The sequence below is a fragment of the Phaethon lepturus genome, unplaced genomic scaffold (assembly GCF_000687285.1).
Source record: "Phaethon lepturus isolate BGI_N335 unplaced genomic scaffold, ASM68728v1 scaffold246, whole genome shotgun sequence".
Lineage (NCBI taxonomy): Eukaryota > Metazoa > Chordata > Aves > Phaethontiformes > Phaethontidae > Phaethon > Phaethon lepturus.
The window spans coordinates 56,327-73,780 of NW_010546726.1; the positions used below are offsets into that span (position 1 = coordinate 56,327).

Genomic DNA, 17,454 nt, shown 5'->3' on the forward strand with positions numbered 1-17,454 from the left:
TGGTAAAAGTTCATGAAGAAAAATGCTTCCAGGTCTGATTTTACTAAGCACTGAAGTGAGACTTACAGGCCTGCTGTAGTACAATAACTTATTAAAAGTGCTCATGCTTCTCTCTGATTTTTTTTCTCCTGCTTTTTGTGTTCAGTTCAGAAAGCTTTGTGAAGAACAGGGAATTTGCTGACTTCTAGGCATGAGCTGGAAACAGAGGGAGTTCAAGGAACTAGGTCCACAGAAGCACAGTGTTCCAAAGCACTGGTTCTCAAGAGCTTTATGAAAAATATGAGCCATGTAATACACCAAATGCAGTAAAAGTAGTGTGTAAAACAAATGCATATCTATCCTATGCTTTCTAAAATTAAAGTATAAAATAATGTTAAGATTGAACTTTTATAAGTTTTAGAATGTTAAAAAACATTGCCAGTCTGTTGGGGGAAAAAAACCTCTTCCCAGTTTCAAATGTTTAGATACAAAGAATCAGGGGACTCACCACACCTGTGGGGAAAACCCAAGCATAAATAGAAATTCAGTGCTGAAAAAATGCCATCACTAAGTAAAGGCCTTCTTTTATAATCTAAATTTGTATGAATATAAATATTCAAGCAGAGGTATCTGATTTCTCACCTTTTTCTGGACAAGCACCATCTAGTGGTTAGCTTCAGATTTGTACCTTATCTACAGCGCACTGATACTGTACCCCATGGCCAGTTGAAAAATGAAAAATTCACTTATTCTTGAATATTCTGTCTAGATATACTTTCCTTTGGTTGTATTTTCTCTTGACCTTACTTTATGGTCTTTCTTATACTAAAAGCATAAAGCATGAAATGTATATTTCAGCAAAATATCTTAAAGTCTTGAGTGTCTTTTGTAGACAAGGTCTACAGAAGTCTAGCTACATTACTGTTACCATTGTCCATATTAATTTCCTGCTAATGTATACTTGTATATACAGTTCTGAGTTATAAACAGACTTATTACTGTGCATTTGTACAGTATCCATGCTCATAAGTGAGCTCTTCTGCTAAATGCCCATGAAATGAAACTGGTTGGCAACTGAATAGAGCCTAGATATAGGTGTTTAATACTATTTGAGATGCATTAGCAAATCAAAAACCTCCATCCCTATGGGATTGTCAGGTATAATACAGTACATATGGGAATCCCTGCCCTCTCAGAGCAACAGCAGTTGAGGCCAACTGGAATATCCAACATACCACATATTGCACTGGAGGTAATGTGTAGGTCATGGACTCAAGCCCAGTGTTTCAAGTAGAGGTGAATAGAGGAATGCAGCACTAGTTCTGGTGTCTAAAGAGATGTGATTGTTCTGGGTGTCTTCTGGTGGCTGTTTCTAAGCATCATCCTCTTCTACATGCATATGGACTGAATTAACCATATAGGCTCCTACCCGTTGAGGAAGACTTTATGGGCACCTACATAGACTCAACAGACTACATAAAAGCCTTGAATCAGTTACTCCCACATAGGCATGCATCTACTGCCTGCAAATGTTACTAGGTACCTTTTGTATGCAAATGACTCAAGTCTAAAGAATCTACAAGCTTGAAGAAGGTACTATTGATCAGATCAAATATTTACTATGTTAGGCTGTAGGCACACAAATAACCTGGACATTCTGATTATAGCCCAAACTGACTGGACTGAAAGTTGAATGCTAAATTGCCATTTTTCTTATTGAATACCTTCTCCATAATTGTCACGCCTCTCTAATGGCTTTTCATTACTTATTTAGAGGACAGTAAGGAGGTCTTATCAGAAAATTTTGAGCATCATCAGAAAGTCTCACTGTCATAAGAATAAAAATGTAAAATGCTTACTTTTTATATCAAAGGTCCATGATTTTAATAACAATTATGAAAAAAAATAAAATTATATGCCAGTAGACTCTTTTTATTAGTTTAGAATAAGGAATTGCAACATAATCTTAACTTTTGATTAAAACATTTGTGTTTCTATTGCAGATTGCCACAGAAGCCATAGAAAATATTAGAACTGTTGTTAGTTTGACCCAAGAAAGAAAATTTGAGTTGATGTATGGAGAACGTTTATATGTACCATACAGGTAGAGTAAAAATAACTAAGCTAAAAAAAAATCTGTATTTAAATTATAGAATAAATTACAAACACTTTCTTGGACTAACATTGACTTTTTTTTTGTTAGTGTGTATGACAATGTATGATTTAATTAGCTCAGAATTAATGTAAATTTTTTACTACCAGATGCAACCATCAACCAACATTTTTGCTCTTTCATTTCATTAATTTTCTGTGATAATATTGGAATCTTCTATTGCAATATCTCTTGATTTTGAAAAATGTTAGTTTTAAGTAAGCTTTGGAAGTCATCTAATCTAACCTCCAACCTGAAGTGTTTCAGAAATTTGATTAAAAACTTTTAAATTTAATTTGAATATTGTATTAAGCCATTTTTGAAGGTATGAATAGATTTTAAAACATTTGAATAATTGCTTATTGGTTTGTGACTGAAAAAAAGGAATATAAATCTGCCTGGACTAAAACAAAATCAAAAAGTCTTAAAGTGAAAAACTAAAAAGATACTGTCGATTAAAATTTTATTTGTTCTAGAATGAAATGTTTCATTTTCAGACATCCATGAGAAAAGTAAAGGAAATGACAACATATATACACAGATATGATGGGACAAAAGTAGGGGTGCTGCTAATACATCCACGGTGATAATTGAGTGATTAGAGCACAGTGCAGCATGTAAAAGACATTACTCTAGCTTTTTTCTCAAGGTGCTAGGTTTTGAGTCCGTATCTCACAACTTGCAGGACAGTGTTTAACCATTCTCAGGGTTGACATTGATGGGATTGCTCCAAGACTTTCATCTTAATGTTGTTCTAGTATAAATAAGAGTTTATGGCCCTATGGATCAATTTATCTGGAAGAGATAGGACATGTGTTTTTCAGTTAATGTTTCAGTATATGTTAGATCACTGATTAGGCAGAGGGTTTCTATTTTATAAAAATTGAGCTTAGGCCTTCTGTTATACTGGATTAATGCACAAATCAGCTATATAAAAGAGAAGTCACAACAGCCTGTTAATCAACGAAAAAAATCACACTTGTGAATCTGGCTCCTGTTTGTTTTGGTTTGGGTTTTTTTCCAGAAGGAACCATACAGCTATGACTTAGTAATAGCATTGATAAAATGAAAATATCATTCATAATTACAGAAAATTTTCTTTCTGCCTTGCTTTAATTGTAGGTATAGTTTTATCATTCAAAATTTAGTTTATGCATTGTACATGCAGACTTAATCTTGAGAGATGAATTTTCACTGATTAAATTGAAAAGAAACAGATTCTGGAGTGTATAATATGGAACTGTTTAATAACTTTGTTATTTGGTTAACATAAAATTGCAAATAAAGAAAAAATGACACAAAAATTTGGCTTTGGCTCAAGGTGACCTAACAGTTCTGCTCTTTTTTTTTTCCTCTTATGTGATGCAGTAGTACAATTTCAAACATGTTATTTAGATTTTCAAAGTGGTAATCATGGACTGATCTGTAAAGTGTTTTAACACTCAAACCATGAGATGGTAAGACAATAATTATACATAGCAACTAAGATGTTTTTTCTGCACCCATATTCCAAGCTGTTCTTGGAAGTAAATAAAATTCTGGAAACAAACCCAACTTTCTCTTGGACACAGTCTGACAGGAGATAAGGGATTGCATTTTTTAAGCATGAATACACTTCGCATTCGTAACAGTATCATTTGAAGTCAATTAATTGTTTTTTGCACACTAGTACTTAAGTATGATTGCACATTTTAATGAAAATATGCATTCTTTCTTACAGAAACTCTGTGAAGAAGGCTCATGTATTTGGGTTTTGTTTTGCCCTTTCACAAGCAATGATGCTCTTTACCTATGCTGGCTGTTTCCGGTTTGGTGCCTATCTAGTGGTAAATGGACACATGGAGTATAAAAGTGTGTTTTTGTAAGTGTGTCTTTTGCAATATTTTTTCTATCAGTCCAGACAAAGGTCTTTGTTTACTGCTAGAGATACCATGAATCTATTGGGTAAGCTAGGAGAAAAGAGGCAAATTCTTCTTCTGTACTTAAATATAATGAAAGCATATGACAAAGTGAATACTTTATGTGACTACGGAGTCTGAGGTGTTCAGATAGGCCTGATTTTGGATTTCCTTTTCTGTATTTATTTGGGACTATTATGTTTTCCTACTTACAGTATCCTACTTCTATCACTTTGTTTATTCTCACCAATCTTATTGTTCCTGTAGCTGTGAGGTCCTCTGTAAATTCTACAAAAAACATAGTTGTGTACCTGTTTATCAAAGCATAATAATATTGTAAACATCTTTTTAAGAATAGGTTATCAGCATCTTTGTTATTTCTATGTCAGATTTATTCATTGAAATTGGAAATCTTCTCTAAAATACTTGTTAAATAATTGGAGAACAGGATTCCATAAAGTATACGCTGTTCACTATAAGGGAAGGGTAACTAAGTTATTTTAGATGACATTCTGATAAGAAGCTTGTTCATTTAAATCAACAAATTTTGTGTGGGAAATGAAAGTATAAACCATGAATGTAAGAACAATAGCATATGAAGAGTAGTTTTCAAACTTTTTTTTGGTGTTGTGGACCCTTCAAATTTTTTTCCAGCAGAGCTGTGATAGAAGATTAAATCTTTACTGTCACCTTGTTACAGGCTTGATTTCTTATTTTCATTGATGTCTTAAAAATAAATCACTGATTTCCAGAAGTCATTGAACCATAGAGAGGAAATCACAGCAATAGTAGAACAGGATTAAAGTAATGATTTTACCATCCATTGACCACTTTCCTCCTAGTCCCAGTTGAAACTTAATGTAGTTAACCAGCATTAATAGTTAAAGAAGTTAGTGCTAATAAGTAACAAAAACATTGAATTTGAAATGGAGGCTTATTTATCTCACTTCATTAAAGGAGGATAAAAACAAATTTCTGGAGTTAAGCGAGTAATTAAAGCAATAATAGTTGATTACTACTTTATTCTTTTTAAATTCAGTCCCCTTTTTTCTCCAAGTGAAAGAAAACATTGACTGCAACACCATTTCCATTGTCCTTTTCTCCATTGTCTATTTATTGGGTTTTTTCCCCCTGATTTCCTTTACAGAGTGCTTTCAGCTGTTGTATTTGGTGCAATGGCATTAGGACAAAGCAGCTCTTTTGCTCCAGACTATGCCAAAGCCAAGGTATCAGCAGCCCACTTGTTTCTGCTGCTTGAAAGAGTACCCTCAATAGATAATTACAGCAAGGAAGGAGAGAAGCCTGTAAGTAAGCCATGTGTAATGGGCCATATTATTTATTGACAATATGGACAGTACTCTTCTCACTTTCTCCAAACTGATTTTTCCTCTCCTTCTGATTTTCCTTATCGCAATGTATTCTCAACATTTTATCCAAATACAACATGGACAAAGTTCTCTATTGTGATTCCAGCTTTTGCCCACATTGTCTAAAGGTTATTTGTTTTGAAAATCTGGTTAAGGTACAACTTGTGTGGAATTCAACCAGCAAAATACAAGCATTTTCAAAATAGTTCAGTGCTGTACTTTGATTTTATAGCTTCACAAAGATTCAGACCACAGCATTCCAGCAAATGCAAAACTATTGATTTTAGTTGGGGTAAAAAAAAAAAAAAAATTATTTCTGCCATTCTATTTGAATCATCTGTCAATTTTTCTTAAAGATGTAACAGTGATAGTATTTCAATTACAGGAAACCTTTGGGGGAAGCATAACAATCAAAGATTTGGCATTTAACTACCCAAACCGACCAGAGGTCAAAATCCTCCAAGGTTTGAATCTACAAGTAGAAAAGGGACAAACTCTGGCTCTTGTTGGTAGCAGCGGCTGTGGAAAGAGCACTGTCGTTCAGCTGCTTGAGAGATATTATGATCCACTTGATGGAGAAATGGTAAGCATTTTTCTAAGAACATGACAACATGTTAAGTGAGAGCGTGCTTGTTTGGTTTTATGTGATATGATAAAGTACAATATATGTTTCTAGTATTCTTTTTTAAAATATTTTTAATGTTAAAGACAAGCAGTAGCTCGTCAGGGTTCCTTATTTAAATGCAATGAATGATATAATGGAAAAAGTCCTGGTTTCCCACATTATAATGAATTAATGAGTTACTGTGTGGGAAAAATATACCTGATTCACAGCCTAATGATGGCTTTGAATTCAGAGCAAATTTCCTGAAGTGTTTATGTTAAGAACACTTTAAAAGTTATTAAATATACATATCTACTTCTGTATAATGTAGTAATAGAATTTGTCATCTATGTTCTTTCCTAAAACAGTGAACATTGGAAAAATAATTTTTGTCATAATTTTTACTTGGCAGAAACATCTTTCAGAGTATGCCCACTTACCAAGCAATAGATTGTAAATGCTTTTAGCAGTTTTGGTTTAAAAAACATCTTGAGTTTCCCACCTTACTTATTCAGTTACTTTACATATTTTTTTCACATAAAGTTATTGTTTATTGCCATTTTCTCTTTGATGTAAATGTGCTCAGAGATTTTGTTTGAAAAAGAACCCAAACATTTTCGGTTGGGTGAGGTGAGAATAAGAAGGATTTCAGAACTTGTCTCTGCAGAGATACTCATAAATGATAACGCAATACTTAAATAAGACCTAGATGCAATGAACAACATTTTTTTGAGTTTGGAAATGCCCATACAGGTCCAGTGTAGCAAACTGATGTGTAGAAAGAAGCAGCACAGGTGCCCCAAAAGTGTGTTTAGCCAAGTGCAACTTCATCACCAATATTTTTGACGTTGTATCCACAAATAACCAACAATGGTTTACTGAAAGGAAAAGCGCAGAGCTCTGGCATAGAAAACCACAAAAGTGATGGAGTAATTCATAAGCTCAGTTGCACTGTGAACTGAGTGAAAGAAGTATGTGCTAAAAGCACTGTCAGAAAAACAGCTGTTCACAACAGTGAGCACTATGCTAGTCTGCTAAAGAGCGTAACTATGCCTAAAATTTGTGCTATTTGGTATGGTGGATGCAAAATGCATAATAACTGAGCTCTCTAGCTTCATCAGTGATTTTTCACATCAAATAAGGAACAGGAAGCAGACCTTAGCAGCCTGCAAATCCATTGGAATTCTAAGGAAAAGAGATGGCAAATATCTATGTAGCTGAAAGCAATTTCTCCTTTCTAGCTTTTTTTTTTTATCCCTTGATATCTGCAGATGTAGAAATGCTGCCACTGATTTCACTGGATTTTGAATCAGGTTCATTATGAACTCTTTCCTTTGAAAAACAACTATATTGGCTGTGAATTGGCGGTTCTAGCACAAACTGTGGAGTTAGTAGATTAACCACGTCCTGTAGCCATGCTATGAAGGGGACAGTTTTTCAATAACCCAGCTGATTGTATCACTCAACATAGAGCCTGAGCACTGCACGGGGTGATTCTAGTGGAGAAGTCCTTTTAACATCCTGGTATATTTGTGTCCAAGTTGATATGACTTGTATAGTTATGAAACTGATCTATCCAGAAAAAAAATTTCTGTTGTCATTTATCTAATAGACAACAACAGCAACTCAGTAGCCAAATTTAGCAGAAGCATGACAGAGTTGCAAATAAAGAAAACTGTCTGCAAATGACATCTTAAGGAATCCAGAAGTAAATTGGCCCATTGTTAGGCATTACATCACAATTAAATTTAAGATTGGATGCTTGGCTTAGAAGTATGTGAATGAATGAATCCAACTCTTCCTTTATTTTAATGGAATACTACTGCCAGTCTTTTCCTTCAGTGGGAATATATATGCAAAATAGTGGAAATTTTTCCCACTGAAGAAAGAAATGAAAGAACGTTACCCAAAGTTCTTCAAAGTTGCCTCAGCACATCCTATCTTCCACTGTCTTCAAAATCCTGATTAAATCTTAAAGCAAAGAAAAGGACTGAAGCAGCAGAAGTGACTATCCTCACTTTTTTATAGTAGCCCTTAGAAAATTTTGGAACATAGAGAAGGAGGGGAAGGAATTATGTAGGTATGGTAGCTCTAAGGGAAGAGCTGCAATTGCACAACTTCTGTGTATGAATTTACAGTAAGTCTCAAATACACATATAGCCATGTGACTTAATTTTAAAATGTTTGGGTTTTCAGCTTTTTGACGGCAAAAATGCAAAGGCACTAAATATTCAGTGGCTGAGAGCTCAGATTGGTATCGTCTCACAAGAACCAATGCTGTTTGACTGCACTATTGCTGAAAACATCGCATATGGAGATAACAGTCGGCAGGTGTCACATGAGGAAATTGTTAATGCAGCAAAAGAAGCCAATATTCATTCCTTCATTGAATCTCTGCCAGATGTAAGTTATTCCTTTTCTCTCCTACTCAGAACTGGAGGTGACTTACTGTGGCAGGGAAAAACTGTGCCCATTTATGATTCCCTGGGGTACAATAATTCTCTGAGATACAAATAGATCTGAAATTGATTTTTAAATCTTATCCTTTCTTAATTGTGTTTACCATATTTATTTTTACTCTGTGAGACTCCGTCGTCAGGTGGAGAGCTGAACATTTAAGCTATCAGGGAAGAAAATCCACAACTATGACTAACTGAGAGCTGGAAGTGTGGGGTGGGTTTTTTAAGTGAGTTGAACATTTATTTTTAAGCTCCTATTTATCTCAAGCATATGTAAGAGACTCTGCTAGACTGACAAGTTTCTTATGCATTTCTTCCAGTTATACCTAGTCAGAATTTAAATTTCTACAGTTCAAAAATTACTAAGAAAGTTTTTCATATATACATCTGATCAACACATAATAATATAAGAATGAACATCTCGAGTCAGATGAAAAGTCTGCCATGTACAAAATCTTGTCCCAGGCAGTGACCAGCAGGACATATTTACAAATAAGTTTTCAAAAAGGCTAAACATTTAATCACATTTACCCCGAATTCTCATCTAACTGCATAATTTGTGACTTGGGAACTTCCTAAGATAGAAATTATGTTTTATTATTTAATAATTCTGGATGGATTTTTCTTCTGTGGGTTTGACAAATCAATTTCTAACCTATGTCAACTTGTATGCAAAACTTCCTGAAGCAAGGAGGTTGCCAGCTTAGTTTTATGTTGTATATATTCAGCTTAATTTCAGGCTGTTAAACTGTTTTTTGCTTTTATTGAAAAGATACAAATGCCAAATCCCATGATTTTTGCAGATCATGTTTAGTTTCTAATGACTTATAAAGATCTGCTCTTTCCAGAACTTTGTAGAGAAATCATGTGTTGTATAATCATGCCTCCTAAAAGCGGTGCTTTTTGCAACCTAATATATAATACCTCAAAGACTGCTGTGATCTACACATGAGTTTATCTGGAGACTGACTGGTCCACATTAACTGACATAAATTAAAAGCATAACTGTCCACATTGTGGTATACATATAGATAAAGTATATAAATGTCTATGTCTGTATATAGATATAGTATATAATTTGGCCTGAAACTGATACGCCTTATGCATTGCTATTTTTTTCTTCACAATGAATAAATGTGGGTTACAGTAAGCGATTGGTTAGGATGCTAGTTTAGAGTGTTTAATGTCAGTGTTTAATCCCCAATATTTAATCTCCAGTATTGTCTTAGACTTTCACTGAGCTTTGATGTTCTCTCTCTTGATTGAGAATAAAGTTGCCTTCCAACCTTGGAGGACCTGTTGCTTTGAATTTATAAAATGCTTGATGCTACAAAATGTCCTAGTGAAAGATCTGTAGATCTGTGGCAGATAGCAATTCTGGTCATCTGTTTTCAAAGAGCAATTTGCATGGAATACACAGTTTATGGATGGCTGGTGTCAGCGTTGATATGCTTAAATGTACTTCAGAACTGATTTGCACTCATAGTCTGAACTTAAGATACTGTTTCTAGAAATACAATACCCGTGCAGGAGACAAGGGAACTCAGCTTTCTGGTGGTCAGAAACAACGTATTGCTATTGCCCGCGCTCTTGTACGTCAGCCCCAAATTCTGCTGCTGGATGAAGCTACGTCTGCCTTAGATACAGAAAGTGAAAAGGTAACTGGATTGTGAGCCAGGAGTGTGGAATCCAAATCCATGTTTGTTTGTATTATGATTATTGTTTTCACTCCCACAGATTAAAGCCCAAAGCTGGAAAGATGGTGTTTTGTGAAAATTACAGCTTTATGCTAATAATAGGCAAATATAAAGGTCTTACTCCTCCTTGAAAAAAACCCATATCTTTTTGCATCTATATGTAAGTAGGCAGGTTGAAGTAACTATGAAGAAGGCATTTCTTTGCCTGAAATTCTTCAGGCTTCAACTGGAAAAGTGTTATCAAAATTGTATCAGGAGGCACAAACTTCAGAAGCTGAAAAGATTGAGGATGCTGCCACAGAATTTGTCTTCTGGGAAACTGCCAAATCTTTCTTTCATAATTTTTCTTGCTTCTCCCATTGCTCTCTAGTCTTTGCTCTGTGTTCATGGCTAATATGCAAACTTCCAGTGAAAAAATTGCTAGAATGCTTTTTTATGCCCAAAGCTGCATCCTTGCTATAACAGAAGTATGACCTACATGCAGAAAATCAACACATATTGTACAAAAATACTATTGATGAGGCAAATATTGTAACAAATATTATAATCAGAAAAGCTCAAGCACTACAGACTAAGCTTTGATCAATTCTAGGCATAAAAACATAAGGTTTATGGGGAAAATGCCATTAAATAATTCCAAGATTCTTTTTGGTTTTAATTATGTGCCAGTTAGGTACAGAAAGTTATATCCTATTTTATTTTGCGTTAAAAAACATAAGGAATAAAGAAAAGAAAGCAAGGATTCTTATTAGTATTTTTCTGCTGGCGCTAACTTTCAGAAAAACATGATTCATGAGACTCCCTGTGAAACCATGAGAATGATAGTAGTTGACCCAAGATTTTTTACTTAACCCCGCTATATAATTAATCACTCATGGAAGAGACCTCTGGAGGTCTCTAATCAAACCTCCTCTTCAAACAAGGGCCAATACTGAATTCAAACCAGGTTGCTTATTGCTGTGTCCAGTAGGGTCCTTGAAAGGAGATTAAACAAGTTCTCTTTTGTCCCTGTTCCAGTGCTTAATTATCCTTGCAGTGAATATTTTTCTTCTATCCATTCAGAACCTCCCTTGTTATAATTTATGACCATTTTCTCTTGTTCTCCTACCATGCATCCCAGTAATGTGTCTGGTTCCATCTCATCCTCTTAGCTATCATGGCATCATCCGCTATGACAGTTTTGACTGCTTGCCAACACAGGCTAATTCTAAAACAGGAAGCTAAAGCCACAGATGATACTCCCTTTACCTCACTGTACATATTACAGTTTACTTCACAGATGGCAGTTGAGGTATATCTCATGAGAGCTGGCAGAATAGTTCACCTTTTGGTTTGTTCATTGTGCAGATTGTCCAGGAAGCACTGGATAAAGCCAGAGAAGGTCGCACCTGCATCGTGATAGCTCACCGCCTCTCCACCATCCAAAATGCTGACAAAATTGCCGTGATCCAGAATGGCAAGGTCGTAGAGCAAGGGACCCATCAGCAGCTCCTGGCTGAAAAAGGCATCTACTATTCTTTGGTCAATGTTCAAAGTGGGTCATGCAACATGTAAATTAAAGGCAGTACTTATGACTGATTTTTCACTGTAATTATTTCATTATCAATAGTCAGTCTTGATACTTTTGGTTGTCCTCCTTCCTTTCATAAATCTTACAAAACCAAGAAACGCTAAGTAAGTATGTACCAGTTTCTCACTACTAGCTTTCATTACTCAAACCACTCTACTCTGTGCCCAAAGCAGAGGTCTACTGCACTCGTAAAAGTAGAAGCATGCTGAGCCAAATGTCATTAATATTAGCTTACTTTTGAACTCTGTCAAAATCATATTCATCAGGCATGTCTGGTAAACAACCTGTAAACATTTTCATGCTCAGTAAAAATAGTTTTGCTATTGCCAGAAACAAACCTCAAGCCTTAACACTGTTCCTGTGTAAAGCACAGTCAGTCCTGGCCTATTAGGCTTGTTATCAACTTGTTATGAACCTGTTATGAGACTTGCAGGTCAGCTGGAGCTTGATACCAGATGTCCCGTGTTATGATGTGGGGTTTTAGCCTGGCATGACAACAAAAGTTTTGAAAATATGGGCACAAGCTCAAAACAAAGGTCCCAGAATTGCAAGTACCTCACCGATGGTCAGTTACTGATCATTGAAGAGGTGCAACCTTAAGAGCTGGGAAAAGACTTCTTTAAGTATAAGAAGCAGAAAAGAAGCAGCAGATAAGAAAAAAACACAACTGATGGGCAAGGTAAGCCTCCTGCTGCAGCCTGGGAAAGTAGTGTCTGCAAGTCTCCCAAAGTCATAGGGATCAGACGTCAAAGGCTAAGAACTCTCTAAAGACTGCAGTATGTTATAAAAGGTAAAAAATCTTGAATTTGGGCTTGGAGGAGGGGAAAGGAAGGCACCCTTTTTAGTGCTGGCTTCTTTCATTGAAGAGCTCTTGAACCTGATCACCCTGATGACTAAGCCTCTCAAGGACTGTAACCATCAGCACTAATTACATGGCATCAGCTCTGTGGTTTTGTACATTAGTTGCTAATTTAGGATGAGTGTTAAGGACTAATTGCTTTGAATATGTAGTAATACTGATTAATAGTTATTAATAACTAACCATTCACAATGTATATTGTTAATGAATATATATGCAGTAAAGTTTTGTTTTTAAGTTTAAAACTGGCTTGATTAATCAGTCTTCTACACTTCTGTCATAGCAAATTCTGATACCCTGAGATTTATACATATGATCTGTCATATCTACATGTAGATATTTATACACACAGAGCCTAAGTCGTATGCAGTTAGGCTCATCAGTGTACTAATAACTCTCCAGAACGTTGATTAATAGTTTCATTGTATTCCCCTTCACTTATTTCACTTACCTTACTTCTGTTCCTGTCTTACATGGAAAACCAATTTGACTAGCAAATTTGTTTGTTTCTTATTTATGTATTACTTGATACAATAAGGTTCTTGTCTATGAGTAAGGCTATTAGTCTGCACTGTCATATAAATAAGTTATACTCATAGATATTTTTAACATTATAATCTGAAGATTCAAGTGAGAACATATTTAAGTGGGTTTTTTTTACTAAATTCTGGATTTTAGTCTTTTATTTTTAAAGCTAGGCTTTTTAATTTTTGATGATACAATTTCTAATGATTGGATTGTCGGATTGTTTCCCCAACTTGTATAATTTCAAAGATACTTAGTTTACCAGACAATTTATCTCTTCCAGAAAATTAGGCAAGCAGTGTAAATGTCTTACCACAGATATCTGAAAATCAGTTTTGAAAATTCTGGTCATAGAGTTTAAAACCTATTTCAGAAATTCATGTCAAATGTAGAAACTTTCCAAAACAAATCTATTTTTTCCTATCTTTTTCTTCTGCATTTCTAAATAAGTATTTCCCCTTTGTTGAGATTTATGCAGAAGTTTGCATAATGATTGCTAAACACCTCACTTTTGGTTGAAAGGGGCTATAAGAAAAGTAAGCATTTTCCTTTAAGGATAATAAATTTTTGTTTCTAAATCCACCATAAATGCTTAAATAACAGTGCTGCTGCTCACAATTGTTTTCCTTTCAGAATTTCCTTTCAGAAGACCACAACAACCATTTTACTACTATTGTAGTATGCCTCATCATGTAATTTTTAGTCACAAAGCCAATAGGACAGACAGGGACACCTCCAAAAATGTGTTCGTAACCATATTCTATTCATATACTTTTACATTATAACGCTTGACCCAAAGGAAGGGTTGACTGACCTAGGACAATTCTGCTTTAAGGACCATTGTTCTACCATGTCTTTCTACAGGACATAACAGATCTTACTTCCCAGCTTTGCCGTTTGTCCTGGTTTCACCTGGGATAGAGTTAATTTTCTTCTTAGAAGCTACTATGAAACTATGTTTTGGATTTGGCGTGAAAAAATGTTGATATTGTACTGATGTTTTTAGTTGTTGCTAAGCAATCAAGGACTTTTCAGCTTTCCATGCTCTGGCCTTCCAGCGAGAAGGCGGGGAGTGCACGGGAAGCTCGGAGGGGACACAGCCAGGACAGCTGACCCAAACTAGCCAAAGAGATATTCCATACCATATGACATCATGCTCAGTATATAAACTGAGGGAGTTGGCCAGGGAGGGGCTGTGGCTTGGGAACTAACTGGGGGTGGTGAGCAATTGTGCTGTGCATCACTTTTTTTTCTATATTCTTTTATCTTTATTATTATTATTATTATCATTGTCATTATCATTATAATTATTATTCTTTTTCTTTTCCCTGTCCTGTTAAACTGTCTTTATCTCAACTAGTGAGTTTTACCCTTTTTCTTTTCTGATTCTTTCCCCCATCCCGCCGCAGGAGGAGAAGGTGAGTGAATGACTCTGTCGTCGTTTTGGCTACCTGCTGGGTTAAACCACAACATCTTTTCAATTAGGCTCTGAGACATTTTGGTTCACCTTGATGTCATAAGATACTTGTCTGAGCACTGAGTCCTCCTTGTTACAACAGTCAGCACTGGTCCTTGACCATGAGCACCCTAAACACTTGATGATATATATGCATTGTTATTCTGAAGTAATAGGCTTTCTTTCCTCTGTCTTGTTCTTGTTTTGAGAGCCTGCAGCAGTTTCAAGCAGAACTTACGTTTTTGGAGGAAGGTAATCTAGCAGTGTTTTTCACGCATTTCTTGTGCCTTTTGCCCCATTACTTTTGGAACAAGTCTTTAGGAAGATGGCAGCATTGACACCACCTTGGCAATCCTAATGATTTTCCAAGCATATGCCACTGACCGTGGGGAAAAAGGAAGCAAGAAGCACTGAAGTTCAACAGTCTGACAGCCCTCCTGCTGCAACAACTACTGAAAAAAGAGCTCTCAAAAGAAAAATGGGTCTTAGGTCTAGAAAGCTTTTCTTACTGCAGATTCTTATCAGGGTGTTGAATACTACAGTATCCTGTTCCCTAGCATTCTGCAGCATACTTACCCCTACAAGGACAATCTGCTGTTCATTACACAAGAAATACCTCCCTACTAAACCCTTTTATAATTTCTGACATACAAAGCATAAATAAACTCCATCATTCCTCCTCCCCTCAAAAGACTCTGAAGGAGTATTTCTCACCAATGCCATAGATCATGTACCATCTCCAAATGAAGACTGTAAATCAGTTCTGGATCTCCACTAGCCTTTTCTTCAGACATTCCCTCAAAGTTCTTCCTGAACTATCCCACATGTTCAACAATCTTTCACCCTGACATCAACTCCCCATCAATCTAGCTTTAATGGAACCAATTTTCCTTCTTTATAAGAAAATCCTCTGAACCTGTTGTCTCTTTCTTGCTGCTATACTTGTCTGTGAAAACAACCTTCCTGGTAGCATTCATTTGTGCAAGACACTAAAGATCTCCTTGAAACATTTGTTAATGACTAGTCCTTGTAATCATTCACAGTACGAATAGACATACAGTTAATCTCTTCCTCAAGATGTATTGTCTATTTGTACATTTATAACTCTTCCTCCTATTCCTCTCCCTCAAAATCTACCTTGTGGACTTGGTCTTTGAAAGGAAAGAAGATAACAACTTGGAAGAGGGAAGAAACATGGCACACTGCCTATGAATACACAGTAAAAACGCTCAACTAACAATTCTTGTGCAGAAAAAGCCACATTGTAAATATATCTATAGACAGTCTAAATAACTGTAATTGTCAAGTACCCAGTCTTTCTTCTAGATAAAAGATCTAGAACAATGTAGTTGAGACATACATTCATCCTGTTCTAAGACAGGACGGTATCTTTTATTCTAGTTATTTTAATGCAGTAGACTGAAAGCAGAAACAGCACCAGCAGCCACTTTGCTGTGAATTCCATGGACTGTAGAGATATCAAAAGTAGAGAACAGGAAGGAAAAGGGCAGAACACACAAGGACAATTAGCTTTAGCAATCCCTGTTATTGTAAGCTGAGCACATTTTCTTTTGTCTTTGTATGTTCCTGCATACATTTCATCCTAGCTGTACTCTGTTGATTAAGGAGATCAGTATATTAATGCTGCTGCAGTAGAGGTCTAGGACAGGACTGCATCTAACTGAAAGTGAACGTTCATGTCTACACTCATTTCTCTAAGCAAGCCCATCTTCTGGAGGGTTAACAGAAGTCTGGTCAATGAAGTCTAGGGCACGGTTTATCCCATTGTAGAGTTGCTGTTACTAGCAGACCAGATTAATAACAACATTGTATCCCTTCATAAAAGGATATGAGCATGATTGTCATAAATACCTACATTGTTAATGCCTTAGTGTACAAAAAAATGAGTCACACCTCTAATGACTGCTGTATTAAAATAAGCATAGACCCATAGAACCTTTGGGTTGGAAGGGACCTTTAAAGGTCATCTAGTCCAACTCCCCCTGCAATGAGCAGGGACATCGCCATCTAGATGAGGTGGCTCAGAGCCCCGTCCAACCTGACCTGGAATGTTTCCAGGATGAGGCATCTACCACCTCTCTGGGCAACCTGTGCCAGTGTTTCACCACCCCCACTGTCAAAAATTTCTTCCTTATGTCTAATCTAAACCTACCCTCTTTTAGTTTGAAACCATTACCCCTTGTCCTGTTGCAACAGGCCCTGCTAAAAAGTCTGTCCCTATCTTTAGCTCCCTTTAAGTACTGGAAGGCCACAATAAGGTCTCCCTGGAGCCTTCTCTTCTCCAGGCTGAGCCTCCTGAACTCTCTCAGCCTGTCCTTACAGGCGAAGTGTTCCATTTTTTGGATCATTTTTGTGGCCTCCACTGGACCCTGTCCAACAGGTCCATATCTTTCCTGTGCTGAGGGCTCCAGAACTGGACGCAGGACTGGGGTCTCACCAGAGCAGAGTATAGGGGCAGAATCACCTCCCTCGATCTGCTGGTCACGCTTCTTCTGATGCAGCCCAGGATACGGTTGGCCTTCTGGGCTGCGAGCGCACATGGCTGGCTCATGTCCAGCTTTTCATCCACCCGTACCCCCAGGTCCTTCTCGGCAGGGCTGCTCTCAATCCCGTAATCCCCCAGCCTGTATTGATACTTGGGCTTGTCCCAACCCAGGTGCCTGATGCTGCACTTGGCCTTGTTGAACCTCATGATGTTCACATGGGCCCATTCCTTGAGCTTGTCCAGGCCCCTCTGGTTGGCATCCCATCCCTCAGGCATGTCAAGAGGTCTAGTAGAAAACTAGACTAGGGATATCAATGGGTATATCAAGGACGTCCCTCGGGCATGTCAGCAGCACCATTCAGCTTGGTGTCATCTGCAAACT

General features: G+C 36.6%; 1 protein-coding gene across 1 annotated transcript in view; it reads left to right on the forward strand.

Annotated features, from left to right (window-relative positions):
* Positions 1–11,777, forward strand: part of LOC104622561 (multidrug resistance protein 1-like) — a 42,172-nt gene extending 30,395 nt beyond the window's left edge. Inside the window, exons 21-27 of the mRNA XM_010289388.1 lie at positions 1,983–2,083; positions 3,852–3,992; positions 5,177–5,333; positions 5,782–5,979; positions 8,197–8,403; positions 9,971–10,117; positions 11,504–11,777. Coding sequence (XP_010287690.1) covers positions 1,983–2,083; positions 3,852–3,992; positions 5,177–5,333; positions 5,782–5,979; positions 8,197–8,403; positions 9,971–10,117; positions 11,504–11,710 — 1,158 coding nt within the window. The 3' untranslated portion in view covers positions 11,711–11,777. The remainder of the gene's footprint in view (positions 1–1,982; positions 2,084–3,851; positions 3,993–5,176; positions 5,334–5,781; positions 5,980–8,196; positions 8,404–9,970; positions 10,118–11,503) is intronic.
* Positions 11,778–17,454: the final 5,677 nt, after the last annotated feature.